The 16,197-nt window shown below is 37.9% G+C and overlaps 1 protein-coding gene across 1 annotated transcript; it reads right to left on the bottom strand.

Moving 5' to 3' along the window:
- Window positions 1-14,137: 14,137 nt before the first annotated feature.
- LOC124508112 (olfactory receptor 4F15-like) lies at window positions 14,138-15,076 on the bottom strand. The gene has a single exon (XM_047074526.1). It carries the CDS (start codon window positions 15,074-15,076, stop codon window positions 14,138-14,140), a length of 939 nt encoding a protein of 312 aa, XP_046930482.1.
- Window positions 15,077-16,197: the final 1,121 nt, after the last annotated feature.

Here is a 16,197-nt window from a genome sequence, read left to right as displayed (position 1 = left end):
AAGTGAAGTCAAGAGCTGATTCTTTGAAAGAATTAATGAAATTGGTAAACCTCTAGCATGACTTATTAAAAAGAAAAGAGAAAGGACCCAAATAAATAAAATCATGAATGACAGAAGAGAGATCAAAACCAACACCACAGAAATACAACCAATTATAAGAGAATATTATGAAAAATTATATGCCACGAAATTGGGCAATCTGGAAGAAATGGGTAAATTTCCAGAAGCAAAGTACCAAAACTGAAACTGGAAGAAATTGAAATTTGACCAGACCCATAGCCAACAAAGACATTGAATCAGTATCAAAAATCTCCTAACAAACAAAAGTCCAGATGGCTTCCCAGGGGAAGTCTACAGAAATTTAAGAACAGTTAATACCTATTTTTTTCAAACTGCTCCAAAAAATAGAAATGGAAAGAAAACTTCCAAACTGATTCTATGAGGCCAGCATTACCTTGATTCCTTTTTTTTTTTAATTTTTTTTATATATATGAAATTTATTGACAAATTGGTTTCCATACAACACCCAGTGCTCATCCCAAAAGGTGCCCTCCTCAACACCCATCACCCACCCTCCCCTCCCTCCCACCCCCCATCAACCCTCAGTTTGTTCTCAGTTTTTAACAGTCTCTTATGCTTTGGCTCTCTCCCACTCTTAACCTCTTTTTTTTTTTTCCCTTCCCCTCCCCCATGGGTTCCTGTTAAGTTTCTCAGGATCCACATAAGAGTGAAACCATATGGTATCTGTCTTTCTCTGTATGGCTTATTTCACTTAGCATTACACTCTCCAGTTCCATCCACGTTGCTACAAAAGGCCATATTTCATTTTTTCTCATTGCCACGTAGTATTCCATTGTGTATATATACCACAATTTCTTTATCCATTCATCAGTTGATGGACATTTAGGCTCTTTCCATAATTTGGCTATTGTTGACAGTGCTGCTATGAACATTGGGGTACAAGTGCCCCTATGCATCAGTACTCCTGTATCCCTTGGATAAATTCCTAGCAGTGCTATTGCTGGGTCATAGGGTAGGTCTATTTTTAATTTTCTGAGGAACCTCCACACTGCTTTCCAGAGCGGCTGCACCAATTTGCATTCCCACCAACAGTGCAAGAGGGTTCCCGTTTCTCCACATCCTCTCCAGCATTTATAGTCTCCTGATTTGTTCATTTTGGCCACTCTGACTGGCGTGAGGTGATACCTGAGTGTGGTTTTGATTTGTATTTCCCTGATAAGGAGCGACGCTGAACATCTTTTCATGTGCCTGTTGGCCATCCGGATGTCTTCTTTAGAGAAGTGTCTATTCATGTTTTCTGCCCATTTCTTCACTGGGTTATTTGTTTTTCGTGTGTGGAGTTTGGTGAGCTCTTTATAGATTTTAGATACTAGCCCTTTGTCCGATATGTCATTTGCAAATATCTTTTCCCATTCCGTTGGTTGCCTTTTAGTTTTGTTGGTTGTTTCCTTTGCTGTGCAGAAGCTTTTTATCTTCATAAGGTCCCAGTAATTCACTTTTGCTTTTAATTCCCTTGCCTTTGGGGATGTGTCGAGTAAGAGATTGCTACGGCTGAGGTCAGAGAGGTCTTTTCCTGCTTTCTCCTCTAAGGTTCTGATGGTTTCCTGTCTCACATTTAGGTCCTTTATCCATTTTGAGTTTATTTTTGTAAATGGTGTGAGAAAGTGGTCTAGTTTCAACCTTCTGCATGTTGCTGTCCAGTTCTCCCAGCACCATTTGTTAAAGAGGCTGTCTTTTTTCCATTGGATGTTCTTTCCTGCTTTGTCAAAGATGAGTTGGCCATACGTTTGTGGGTCTAGTTCTGGGGTTTCTATTCTATTCCATTGGTCTGTGTGTCTGTTTTTGTGCCAAGCATTACCTTGATTCCAAAACCAAATAAATACCCCACTAAAAGGGAGAATTATAGGTCAATATCCATGAACAAGTATGCAAAAATTCTCAACAAGATACTAGCAAATCAAATCCAACATTACATTAAAAGAATTATTCACCATGATCAAGTAGGATGTATTCCTGAGTTGCAGGTGGTTCAATATTCACAAATCAATCAATGTGAAACAACACATCAATAAAGAAAGACTAAGAATCATACGATCCTCTCCATAGATTCAGAAAAAAGCATTTGAAAAACTACAGCATCCCTTCTTGATAAAACCTGAACAAAAGTAGGAATAGAGAAAACTTACCTCAACATCTTTTTCTTTTAAAAGTTTTAATGGTTATTTATTATTGAGAGACAGAGAGACACAGAGCATGAGCAGGGGAGGGGTAGAGAGAGAGGGGGAGACACAGAATCTGAAGCAGGCTCCAGGCTCTGAGCTGTCAGCACAGAGCCCAATGCAAGGCTCAAACTCACAAACTGTGAGATCATGACCTGAGCCGAAGTCGGTCACCCAACCAACTGAGCCACCCAGGTGCCCCAAAACTTACCTCAACATCTTAAAGACTGAATATGAAAGAACCACAGCTAATATCTTCGATGGGGAAAAACCAAGAGTTTTTCCTCTACAATCAGGAATAAGACAGGGATGTCCACTCTCGTCATTATTATTTAACATAGTACTAGAAGTCCTAGCCTCAGCAATCAGACAACAAATCAGCAAGAAAGAAGTCAAACTTTCTTTATTTGCAGACAACATGGTACTCTATGTAGAAAACCAAAAGGACTCCACCAAAAAATTGCTAGAACTGATACACAAATTCAGCAAAATCACAGAATATAAAATCAAGGTACAGAAATAAGTTGCATTTCTATAAACCAACAGTGAAGCAGCAGAAAGAGAAATAAAGTAATTGATCCCATTTACAATTGCATCAAAAACCATGAGATACCTAGGAAACAACCAAACCAAAGAGGTAAAAGACCTGTACTCTGAAAACCATAGAACATTTAAGAAAGAAATTGAAGAGGACACAATGAAATGGAAAAACATTCCATGCTCATGGATTAGAAGAACAAATATTATTAAAATGTCTATACTACCCAAAGCAATCTACACATTTAATGCAATCCTTATCAAAATACCACCAGCATTTTTCACAGAGCTAGAACAATAATCCTAAAACTTGTATGGAACTACAAAAGACTCTGAATAGCCAAAGAAATCTTGGAAAACAAATGCAAAGCTGGAGGCATCACAATTCCAAACTTCAAGCTTTATTAAAAACTGTAGTCATCAAGACAGTATGGTACTGGCACAAAAACAGACACATAGATCAATGGAACAGAATAAAAAACCCAGAAATGGACTCAAAAACTATATGATCAACTAATCTTCAACAAAGCAGGAAAAAAGACAGTCTCTTCAACAAATGGTGTTGGGAAAACTAGATGGTACATGTGAGAGAATGAAATTGGATCACTTTCTTAGACCATACACAAAAGTAAATTCAAAACGGATGAAAGACCTAAATGTGAGACAAGAAACCATCAAAATCCTGGAGGAGAACACAAGCGGCATCCTCTTTGACCTTGCCCATAGAAACTTCTTACTCAACACGTCTCCAGAGGCAAGAGAAACAAAAGCAAAAATGAACTATTGGGACTTCATCAAAATAAAAACATTTTGCACAGTGAAGAAAACAATCAACAAAGTGAAAAGGCAACCTATGGAATGGGAGAAGATATTTGCAAATGACATATGTGACAAACAGTCAGTATCCAAAATCTATAAAGAACTTATCAAACTCAACACCCAAAACCCAAATAATCCAATGAAGAAATGGGCAGAAAACCCAGACACTTTTCCAAAGACACCCAGATGGCTAACAGACACATGAAATGATGCTCAACATCACTCATCATCAGGGAAATACAAATCAAAACCACAATGAGATACCACCTCACATCTGTCAGAATGGCTAAAATTAACAACTCGAGAAACAACAGATGTTGGCAAGGATGCAGATAAAGGGGAACTCTCTTCCACTGCTGGTGGGAATGCAAACTGGTACAGCCACTCTGGAAAACAGTATGGAAGTTCCTCAGAAAGTTAAAAACAGGGGTGCCTGGGAAGCTCAGTCGGTTAAGCGTCTAACTTCAGCTCAAGTCATGATCTCATGGCTCGTGAGTTTGAGCCCCATGTTGAGGTCTAGGCTTACAGATCAGAGCCTAGAGCCTGTTTCGATTCTATCTCCCTCTCTCTCTCTCTCTGCCCCTCCCTCACTTGCATGCACACACGCACACATGCACTGTCTCTCTCTCAAAAATAAATAAACTTTTTTAAGTTAAAAATAGAACTACCCTATGATCCACCAATTGCACTACTAGATATTTACCAAAAGGATACAAAAATACTGATTCAAAAGGGGGTACATGCACCCCAAAATGTTTATAGCAGCATTATCAACAATAGCCAAATAATGGAGACAGCCCAAATGTCCATTGAGTGATGAATGGATAAAGAAGAGGTGGTGTATATATACAATGAAATGTTACTCAACCAACAAAAAGAATGAAATCCTGCCATTTGCAATGACATGGATAGAGCTAGAGTGTATTATGCTAAGTGAAATAAGTCAGTCAGAGAAAGACAAAACCATATGATTTCAGTTATATCTGTAATTTACGAAACAAAACAGATAAACAGGGGAAGGGAGAGAAACAAGACAGGGAGAGAAAATAAGAGACTCTAACTGTAAAGAACAAACTGAGGTGGGTGGGGAATGGGCTAAATGGATGATGGGTATTAAGAGGAGCACTTGTGATGAGCACCGGGTGTTATATGTAAGAGATGAATTACTAAATTCTATTCCTGAAACCAATATTACACTATTTGTTAACTAACTAGAATTTAAATAAAAACTTGAAACAAAAATAAATAATTTTAAAAATTTTTAAATTAAAGTTTATAGAGAGCTTTTTCGAATTCTCGTACATTTTCCAATTTTAAAACTTCTAAATAATTTGTGTTTCCATGAAAATTTTGTGGAAATTTTAAAATACAGAGAACTAAACTTGTGGGTGTGAAAGCCTACATGTGCCTCAATGGAAATGCATATATGAGAAAAGAAGAAAGCCAAAAAATTAAATATCCCATTTTCCAGCATGAGAAGTTAGAAAATGAATATAATAAATTCAGAGAAAGTAGAATAGATAAAAAATAGACAAGAAAAAGCTAGAAGTTGGTTCATTCAAAAGACATAACTATACACAACTCTTGTTAACTTGATCAAGCAAAACAAAATTATATATTTATGTACCTTCTTTGGAGAAATGTCTGCTCAAGTTATTTGCCCATTGTTTAATTGGGTTATTTGGTTTTTACTGTTGAGTTGTTTGAGTTCCTAATATATCTATAAATAACCTCTTATGAGGGGCACCTGGGTGGCTCGGTTGGTCGGGAGTCCGACTGTGGCTCAGACACAGCTCTGAGCTTTGGCTTTGGCACTGGCAAAGCTCGTGAGTTCAAGCCCCACGTCAGGCTCTGTGCTGACAGCTTCAGAGCCTGGAGTCTGCTTTGGATTCTGTGTCTCCCTCTCTCTCTCTGTTCCTCCCCAAATTGCACTCTGTCTCTCTATCAAAAATAAATAAAAATTAAAAAATGTTTTGGGGGAGCCTGTGTGGCTCAGTCAGTTGAGCATCTGACTTTGGCTCAGGTCATGATCTCATGGCTTGTGAGTTCAAGCCCTGCGTTGGGCTCTGTGCTGACAGCTCAGAGCCTGGAGCCTCTTCAGATTCTGTGTCTTTCTCTCTCTCTCTGCTCCTTCCCCTGCTCACACTCTGTCTCTCAAAAATAAATAAACATTAAAAAAATGTTTTTTAAATAAATAAATAACCTCTTATGAGATACATGGTTTGCAAGTATTTTCTCCCATTCCAGAGGCTGCCTTCTGACTCTGTTGATTGTTGCCTTTGCTGGACATAAGATTTTTAGTTTGAGATAGTCCCACCTGTTTATTTCTGTTTTTGTTATCTGTGTGCTGTTGATTTTATACCCAAGAAATCATTGCCAAAAACAATGTCAAGAATTTTTTCCCCTATGTCTTCTCCTAGAAGTTTATAGTTTCAGATTTACATTTAAGCTTTTAACCATTGTGAGTTGATATTTGTGTATGGTGTAAGTTAGGAATCCATTTTTGTTATTGTTAACCTTAATACTAAAACTGCCAGTTATTTTACCAGCAAAAAGATGGGTTTATTTAGGAATAGCAGAGACTTACAATCAGAGACAAGCAAGCTATAGCAAAACCATAGACAAGTCACCAGTACAAGGAGAGAAATACTTTTTTTCATAGGAAAGGAGGGAGTTGGGAATGGCTGTTATAAACAAAAGCGTAAACTGGGAGTTCAAAGCATAGTGGTTTCTCATTGGCTGACTTGTGACAGTACCTTATTTGCTGGGCTATTGGCAGGGGAAGAAGAAACGTTCCCTCCTTCTACTGGGATAGTAAAGTACTATCTAATGCAAGATCCTTCTCTTCCTGTTATATTTGCAATTGGCAAAAAGTGGTAGGATATGAGAGCTCCACCTAGTGGCCTTCCCACTCCATTTTAGTGAGGTTTCCCTCCATTAATTTTCACATTTTGCATATAGATATTCAGTTTTCCCGACACCATTTGTTAAAGAGACTATCCATTCCCCCATTGTGTAATCTTGCCATTCTTAATCAAAGATCAGTTGACCATATACACACATGGTTTTATATCTTGGCTCTATAGTCTGTTCCCTTGGTCTGTATGCCTGTCTTTATGCCAGTTGCCAGTACCATACTGTTTTATTATTGTAGCTTTGTAGTATCATTTGAAATAGGAAGTGTGATGCCTCCAACTCCTTCTTCTTTCCCAAGATCACATAAATTGCCAACAGGCACATGAAAATATGTTCAATATCATTAACTACTAGGGAAACGCAAATCAAAACTACAATGAGGTATCACTTCACACCTATTAAGATGGCTATTATCAAAAGAAGAAAAAAGATAACAAGTGTTGGTGAGGTGTGGAGAAATTGCAACCCTTAAGCACAATTGGTAGGAATGTAAATTGGTGCATTCAGTATACAGAGCAGTATAGTGTTTACTCAAAAAATAAAGAATAGAATTACCATATCAGTATCTCAAAGAGTATCTGTAGTCCCACATTTATTGCAGCATTGTTCACAATAGCCAAGATATGGAAACAAGTATCCACCAAAAGATAAGTGGGTAAAGAAAATCTGATATTCATATTCAATGGAATATTATTCAGCCTTGAAAAGGAAGGAAATCTTGCCATTTTGACAACATGAATGATACTGGAGGACATTATGCTAATGAAATAGCCATTCACAGGACAAATACTACAGGATTCCACTTATATGAAGTGTCTAAAATAGTCAAACTTGGGGTGCCTGGGTGGCTCAGTCAGATAAGCGTCTGACTTTGGCTCAGATCGTGATCTCAAGGTTCATGAGTTTGAGCCCCAAATCAGGCTCTCTGATGTCAGATCAGAGCCTGCTTCAAATCACCTGTCCCCCTCTCTCTTTGTCCTTCCCCCACTCTCTCTCTTTCTCTCAAACATTAATAAATGTTAAAAGTGAATTAATTTAATTTAATTAATTAAAGATAAAATAAAACAAAATGAAATAGTTAAACTCAGAGAAGCAGAGAATACAATGGTGATTGCCAGGAGCTAGGAAATAGAGATGTTTTCCATTGGTTATAAAATTTCAGTTATATTAGATGAATAAGTTCTAGACATCTATTGTGCCACATAGTGCCTAAAGTTAACAATATGGTATTGTACGTTTCAAAATGTGTTAAAAGGATAGATATCTTAAGTGTCTTACCATCAAAAAAAGGAAAACTAAGGGACACAAGGAAACTTTGGAAGATATTAAATGTCTGTTACTTTAAAAAAATTTTTTAAACGTTTATTTATTTTGGGGACAGAGAGAGACAGAGCATGAAAGGGGAAGGGGCAGAGAGAGAGGGAGACACAGAATCGGAAGCAGGCTCCAGGCTCTGAGCCATCAGCCCAGAGCCTGACACGGGGCTCGAACTCAAGAACCGTGAGATGGTGACCTGAGCTGAAGTCAGACACTTAACCGACTGAGCCACCCAGGCGCCCCAAATGTCTATTACTTTAATTGTAGTGATGGTATCATGGGTATTTGGATATATCCAAACTGATAAAATTGTACACATTAAATATGTGCACTTCTTTGTATATCAATTATACCTCAATAATACACTTAATACACAGAGAGAGGAACAGAGGGAGAGACAGAGACAGAGACAGATAGAGAAAATCAAGTAGAATATATCGACATGATACAGATATATCATTTTTAAATCCGTTGCTTTAAAAAAAATTTTTTAATGTTTATTTTTGAGAGAGAGCTAGAGAGAGAGAGAGAGAGAGAGAGACAGAGCATGAGTGGGGGAGGAGCAGAAAGAGAGGGAAACAGATTCCAAAGCAGGCTTCAGGCTCTGAGCTGTCAGCACAGAGCCCGACGTGGGGCTCAAACTCACAAACCACAGATGGTGACCTGAGCTGAAGTCAGATGCTCAATGAACTGAGTCACCCAGGTGCCCCTATCATTTTTTTTTTAAGTAATGAAAATGCTTAGGGGCGCCTGGGTGGCTCAGTTGGTTGAGCATCTGACTTCAGCTTAGGTCATGATCTCATAATTTGTGAGTTCAAGCCCCACATAAGGCTCTCTGTTGTCTGCACAGAGCCTGATTCAGATCCTCCGTCCCTCTCTCTCTCTCTGCCCCTCCCCCACTTGTGCTCGCTCTGTGTCTTTCAAAAATAAATAAACAAAAAATAAACATAAAAAAATAATGAAACTACTATAAAAAAACTTTATGCCAATGAATTTTAAAACTGTAAAGATGAAATAGACAAATTCTTTAAAAAATATACTCATACTTTGGGATATCTCGGTGGCTCAGTCAGTTAAGCGTCTGACTTCGGCTCAGGTCATGACCCCGTGGTTCATGGGTTCAAGCCCCGCATCAGGCTCTGTGCTGACAGCTCAGAGCCTGGAGCCTGCTTCAGATTCTGTGTCTCCTTCTCTCTCTACCCCTCCCCTGCTCACACTCTTTCTCTCTCTCTCAAAAATAAATAAACATTTAAAAAATATATATATATACATGTATATTCATATTTTTTTCTTGAGTGAGTTCTAATAAGTTATATATATTTTTAAAGAAGAATGTATAGAAACTTTTAAATTGAGCAAAATTAAACAACATTGTGAATTTATGCTTCTTTAATAAAATTATTTTTCAAAAAAAGCAAAAGAAATATAAACAAAAAAGAAATAGTGATTGTTTCTGGATGAAAAACAAGATAAAGGAATAGGGGTTGGGAGAATAGGTGCAATGATAGGCTCACAGGTATTTATTTTATTGTGCTTTTTAACTCAAATATATGTTACATATTTTATAAATATGCAGTATTTTATAACAAAAAATAGAAAAAAATTAGATTAGTAGATAATATATTTTTTCTTTCAGATTTTCAATTATTCAAATTAGTTATATATTCACTGTTTGCAAAGATAGGAGCAACTCGTGCTCTAATTCACTGTTGCTGACAGAACTTTATTTATTTATTTTTTAATGTTTATTTATTTTAGAGAGAGAGAGAGTGCAAGCAGAGGAGGGGCAGAGAGAAAGGGAGACACAGATTCCCAAGCAGGCTCCAGGCTCTGAGCTGTCAGCACAGAGCCCAATGTGGGGTTCAAACACAAACCTTGAGATCACAACCTGAGCCCAAGTCGGACGCTTAACCAACTGAGCCACCCAGGCACCCCTCTGCTGCTGATGGAATTTTAAATCAACCTAATCATTTTATAGGGCGCTTTTGCCATATTTAATCAAGACTTACAAATACATTTTGGCCCAGCAATTTCATTTCTATTAAGTTATTATGGAGACGTAATCCAAGCTGTGTGTGTAGATAAAAAGGTACATCATCTTTCATAGCAGAGTTGTTGAAAGCTAAAAGTTGGAAATGACTTAAACGTCAGCAATGAAGTACTGACTAAAACAATATGGCTATTGATATAGTGTTAGATCTATTGATCTATTGATACAATAGATTATCATATAGTAACCAAGACTAAAACAATATGGCTATTGATCTATTGTTAGATCTATTGATCTATTGATACAATAGATTATCATATAGTCACCAAGAACTACATGCTAGAAGTAGATTTATCAGCGTGAAAAAAATTATACATCATATTGGTATTGTTAAATGGATTATAGAACAATGTGATCCTATTTTGTATAATTTTTCACATGCATAAAGGAAAATCCTAAAAAAAATATAGCAGAATTTTGACAGTTATATTTGAGTGAAATGATTTTTGGTGATTTTTTTTCTTTTCTTCCTTACGCTTACGTAATGTAAGCTACAAATGTACTTTAGATTCCACAAGTTTATTATCCTGAATAAGTTTAACATTTGTGCTAAATCTACTAGATTTCTCTCATTTCTTTCCATTCCTTGCAATTTAGAAAGAAACAGTTGTTTCTCTTTCTCTCAGCTTTTATTTACCATTTGCTCTTTGGACAGAAACAAATAATTATTTACTTCCCACTGTAGGCCAGGAATCCGTCCAGGTACAAAGATCAAAACACCATGTTTTCTGTTTTATGGACCTTCCTTCCCTGTGGACAGAAACAAATAATAATTGGGGCACCTGAGTGGCTCAATCAATTAAGTGTCCAACTCTTGATTTTGACTCAGGTTATGATTTCACAGTCGTGAGATGCAGCCCCTCATCAAGCTCTACGTAGGGCTCAGCGCTGGGCCCTGAGCTCAAGATTCTTTCTCCCTCTACCCCTCCCCCACTTGTGTGCATGCACTGTCTCCCAAAAAAAATTTTTTAAGAAACAAAAAATAATTAATAAAACAATAGAAAGCAATCATTCAAATGGAGATGTTCAACAACGCATTTAATAGAGAATGACCAGAGTAGAAAGGCAAGAGGGAACTTTAGATAGGAAGTCTTCTCTTGGGGTTGACACTCAGGCTGAAACTTGAATGATGAGAAGGAGCCAGCCCTGCCTATACCCAAGCAAAGCTCTCTGCAAGTGGAAGAAAAGGCCAGTGTACACATCTCAGACCATGACCTTGGTGTATTCAAACAACAGAAAGTCCAAAATGGCTAAGAAGAGCAAAAACGGATCAATGAAGTTGGCAAAACCAAATCTTGTCAGGTTTTACCAATCCTGGTTAGGCAGTGAGGTGGAGTAGGTATCCATCCCCCATCATGCTGTGGTGTCAACCTGCCCAAAGTGTCCAGAGCTTTCCATGAGCTTCTCTTCTTCCCAGGGCATGCACTTACCTCAGAAGACTAGTCAACATGGGATCTAGCCCCATCCATAACATTCACAAATTCACGAATTCCCTCTACTCAAACCCTTTTGTTGAGTCTGCCCACCCTACCACACCACTTACTTTCTCACCATAATTTTTTGCCTCAGAGATGGATCATCCCTCTCTACCATTAAGTTGCATACTCCTAACACAATTTTCTACAGTTCCTAGCATGGGATTTCGAACATAGTAAGTATTCAATACCTTTTTTGATTAATTACATTTCTATTCATGTAATTTTTTCATAACCTAGTCAGCTTGGTAACTTCTTCTGGCACATTAAAAAGCACCACAGATAACCAAAACAAGCTTCATAGAACTATTGCATAGCTCTTAAGAAGGCAATTTGAATCTAAAAGGAAGTGTACAAAGTAAATTGAATTGTGGCATGTTGAAGTATCAAGGAATTTTATCATTTAAAAGAGCCTTGTTAGGAAAAGAGTACATTCTTTTTTTTTTTTTTTAAGTAATCTCTACACCTAGAATGGGGCTCGAGCTTACAACCCCAAGACCAACAGTTGCATGCTCCACGACTGAGCCAGCCAGACAGCCCAGGAAAAGAGTACCTTCTTGACCAAAGTCTGATGAATGGAGGAAAGGAAATAATTTCTGGACAGCATGAAAGAAGGTCATCAAAACTGAGAAGTGGTTTTAATGTTTTAATTCCTTTTATTGAATAGGCACATATATAACATTATAGACCAAGAATTGTTTAAAGCACTTTACAAATATTAATTTGTTCAATCTTTATAACTTATGAGGAAGATACCTTTAGCCATAAGGATCTGCCATTTTGGTAGGTCAAAAAAAAGATCAGAAATCTCAGAGGGTTCAACTTAACCTCTATTTTACAGATGACAGAATTTAGACATAAAGAGCTAAAGCAATTTGTATATTAGTAAAAAGCAAAGCTAAGTTTTGAAGTCAGGCAGTCTGGCTCAAGAGTGTGTGCTTGTAACCATGTCACTGAAAAAGAAAAGAGTTTACCTAACTCTGAGGAATCACTGATGATTTCAGTATAATTAGGGCAAGAATTAGCGCTACTCAGGACAGAATTATTAAATAGGTCATTGTCTTTGTCCATTATCTGGCCCCCATCATTTAAATCTCCTAACATACAGGAACACAGTTTTTGAAAGAACTGAAGTAATTATAAGGCTTAGTTCATAGTTGCCACGTGCACTGGTTGAAAAGCCTAAGAAGCCATAATCTAGTGATCCAATTTCAGGCTGATAAGATTTCTAAAAAACACAAAAATAATTCAAAATAGCTTTAGCTCTTTGTTTTCATTTAATGAAGGGCAGTATATTTTGAAAGGTAAGAGATAGGGGCACCTGGGTGGCTCAGTGGGTTAAGCATCAGACTCTCGATTTTCAGCTCAGGTCATGATCTCGAGTTCAAGTCCCACATTGGCTCCGCACTGACAGTGCTCTCTCCCTTTCTCTCCCCCTCTCCCATTCGTACATGCTCTCTCTCTCTTTCTCAAAATAAATACATAAATATTAAAAAAAAAAAAAAGATAAGAGGGGCACCTGGGTGGCTCAGTTGCTTAGGTGTTTCACTTCGGCTTGGGTCATGATCTCACAGTTCATGGGTTCAAGCCCCACTGAGAGCTCAGAGCCTGGAGCCTACTTTGGATTCTGTGTGTGTCTCTCTCTCCCTCCCCTGCTCATGTTCTCTCTCTCTCTCTCTCTCTCTCAAAAATAAATAAACATTTTTAAAAACTTAAATGGTCTTCTTTCTCTGAAAAAGGAGGTATTTTAAAAAGTAAAAAAAAAATTAAATTAAAAAAAGGTAAGAGATAGACAACAGTATCTCTTTAAAATCCTCTTTTTTTTTTTCCTTCCCCTCCCCCATGGGTTCCTGTTGAGTTTCTCAGGATCCACATAAGAGTGAAACCATATGGTATCTGTCTTTCTCTGTATGGCTTATTTCACTTAGCATTACACTCTCCAGTTCCATCCACGTTGCTACAAAAGGCCATATTTCATTTTTTCTCATTGCCACGTAGTATTCCATTGTGTATATAAACCACAATTTCTTTATCCATTCATCAGTTGATGGACATTTAGGCTCTTTCCATAATTAAAAAAAAAAGACGTTAGAGTGGGAGAGAGCCAAAGCATAAGAGACTGTTAAAAACTGAGAACAAACTGAGGGTTGATGGGGGGTGGGAGGGAGGGGAGGGTGGGTGATGGGTATTGAGGAGGGCACCTTTTGGGATGAGCACTGGGTGTTGTATGGAAACCAATTTGTCAATAAATTTCATATATAAAAAAATAAATAAATAAAATAAAAATAAAAAAATAAAATCCTCTTTTTGTCTTTTATCTATTTGTTTCACACACTACAGCTACTCCCACACATATCACTATAGGACCTCAAAAGAAAAAAAAAAGAAAAACGTTATCCCTAATAATTTCAATTTTGTCAAATTTCCAAAGCACTTTTCTTCAGATTCTGCATTACAAACCCCAAAACTCAATATGATAAGGGAAGATTCTGCTCAGCACACAAAGCTGGAAAAGAGATATAAGAGGCCAGTACAAAATCTCTTTTATAAAGGAGGGACAAGAAAATGTGGAAATAGTCATATATTAATACTTTTATTCCATCACATTGCATAAGAAAGCACATCATATCCTCCTTGGTTGTGAGCAGAAAATACATTAAGAAATTCTGAAATTAATTAAACTAGTAAGTAGAATATCCATGGTGCTGTGTTTCATCAGATTCATGTCTGTAGTACAGTCAGGGAATGTTAGAGATGCTTGTCTTTCTTGATATCAAAATTACTTAAAACATCTTCCTGAAACTCGACACCTGACTGAATATTCTCCTCATTGCCACTTTCACCTCTTTACTCCTAAAAGTATAGATGGCAGGGTTCAGAAATGGGGTAATAATTACATCAAAAATGGCAAGGAACTTATCCACTGGCACTGTGGGAAATGGCCATGAGTACACAAAAATACATGGACCAAAAAACAAGACTACCACTGTGATGTGAGCTGACAGAGTAGAGAGGGCCTTGGACAAGCCACCTGAAGAACGTTGCCAAACAATGACCAAGGTGAAGATATAGGAAATAACCAAAATGAAAAAAGTCCCCAGAGAGATGAAACCACTATTGGCAGTGACCATGAGCTCCAATCTGTAAGTGTCTGTACAGGCAAGCCTAATAAATCGAGGAAGATCACAGTAAAAGCTGTCCAGTTTGTTGGGGCCACAGAGTGGCAGGTTTACAACAAACACAAGTTGGATCAGTGAGTGGATGATCCCAATGGTCCAGGCCACCACCAAGAGTAAAATACAAGTTCTGAAGTTCATGATGGTTAGGTAGTGAAGAGGCCTGCATATAGCAACATAACGGTCAAGGGCCATGGCAATGAGCAGGACCATCTCAGTTCCTCCAATAACATGAATGAAGAACATCTGAGCAATGCAGCCTTGGAAAGAGATTACTTTTCTCTCCTTGAAAAGATCAGAAATCATCTTGGGAGCTGCAATGGAGGAAACCCACATGTCAATAAAAGAGAGGTTGGCCAGCAGGAAGTACATAGGGGAGTGTAAATGGGAGTCAGAGATCACTGTGAGCACAATGAGGAGGTTTCCTAAAATACCTGTGACATAGAACACAGAGAAAACTAGAAATAAGACAAGCTGCATCTTCAAAGAATTGGTGAGTCCCACCAACACAATCTCAGACACCACCGAATTATTTACTCCCCCCATGGTTTCAGTCACTTTGGGCTCCAAATTTGCCTGAAAGAACAGGAAAAAATAAGAAATTGGGATTATTGGCCATATCAGTCAAGGTTCCATTAGACAAGCAGAACCACTAGGAGATAAAATACTAAGGGATTTGTTAGTGATTTGACCTTACATAATCATGAAAGGTGAATCGGCAATCTCTGGAAGTCTGTTGTCTTTGCATCTGATGCTGTAGCTTGAAGTCCACAGGACACGCAGCCAGGAAGAAAAGATGGGTGTAAAATGGAGTAAAACAAAAATAAACTGGAACCCACAAGCAAGAGCTAAAGTTCCCAAGGTCAGACGAAAATGAGTGTCAATGTTCTTTGCCGCTAACCTCAATGGTGTGGATGTATTGAGAAACCAAGGCCTTCACCACAGAGCTGAACACACAGCTGGCCCACAAGTCAGAGAAGCCGAAGAAGGATCCCAAGTGGCAGTTGCAGTCCTGGCCCCTGCCTCATACCAATGAGATAAGCCAGCAAAGAAATGACAATGTGTGCGAGTGGCAAATATGGCTGCTGTTTCACTTTGACCTCAAAATATTGCAAAAGAATTTCTCTTATAACCTATTGTAGTTGCAAACATACAGAAAAAGGAATTCTAGAGGACGTAGCTCAATCTAGCCAAGCTGACACAATACAAAGCCATCACGTTGCCTACTTAAAAGAATGTACAAATTTTGAAAATTATCTGTCACCTCTAATCATTTGGTCAAATCATGATCACAGTGACACCTAAGCAGATATGAAAAAGGCTCTAAATCCATTGGTCCTAATCTCACTCCATCTCCCACCAATTTCCCTTATTATTACTGACTCCATTTAAAATTTCACCATGGGCTCTCTTCTTATGTCAGTAAGCCACTTCAAGAGAGAACTGTAAAAGACTTTAAATAGAGTTTTGGTGAAAGGAAAATGAAGGTGCTAAGTATTATATGCCGATAAACTGTTGCTTCTACTAGCCCATAGGACTTTCAAAATGCCCAAAAACATATGAAGAAAAACAAAACTTGCAGAACTACAGAAGGAAATAGAGAAATTCTGTTCCAATTTTAGTATATGTGCTGCCGAAGCGAGCACGAAAATAGAGAAATTCTGTAT

This window comes from Lynx rufus, unplaced genomic scaffold (assembly GCF_022079265.1).
Source record: "Lynx rufus isolate CCGP_SWC_20201006 ecotype Redwood Valley unplaced genomic scaffold, mLynRuf1.p SCAF_13, whole genome shotgun sequence".
Classification (NCBI taxonomy): domain Eukaryota; kingdom Metazoa; phylum Chordata; class Mammalia; order Carnivora; family Felidae; genus Lynx; species Lynx rufus.
This window is presented reverse-complemented; position numbering and strand designations above follow the sequence as displayed.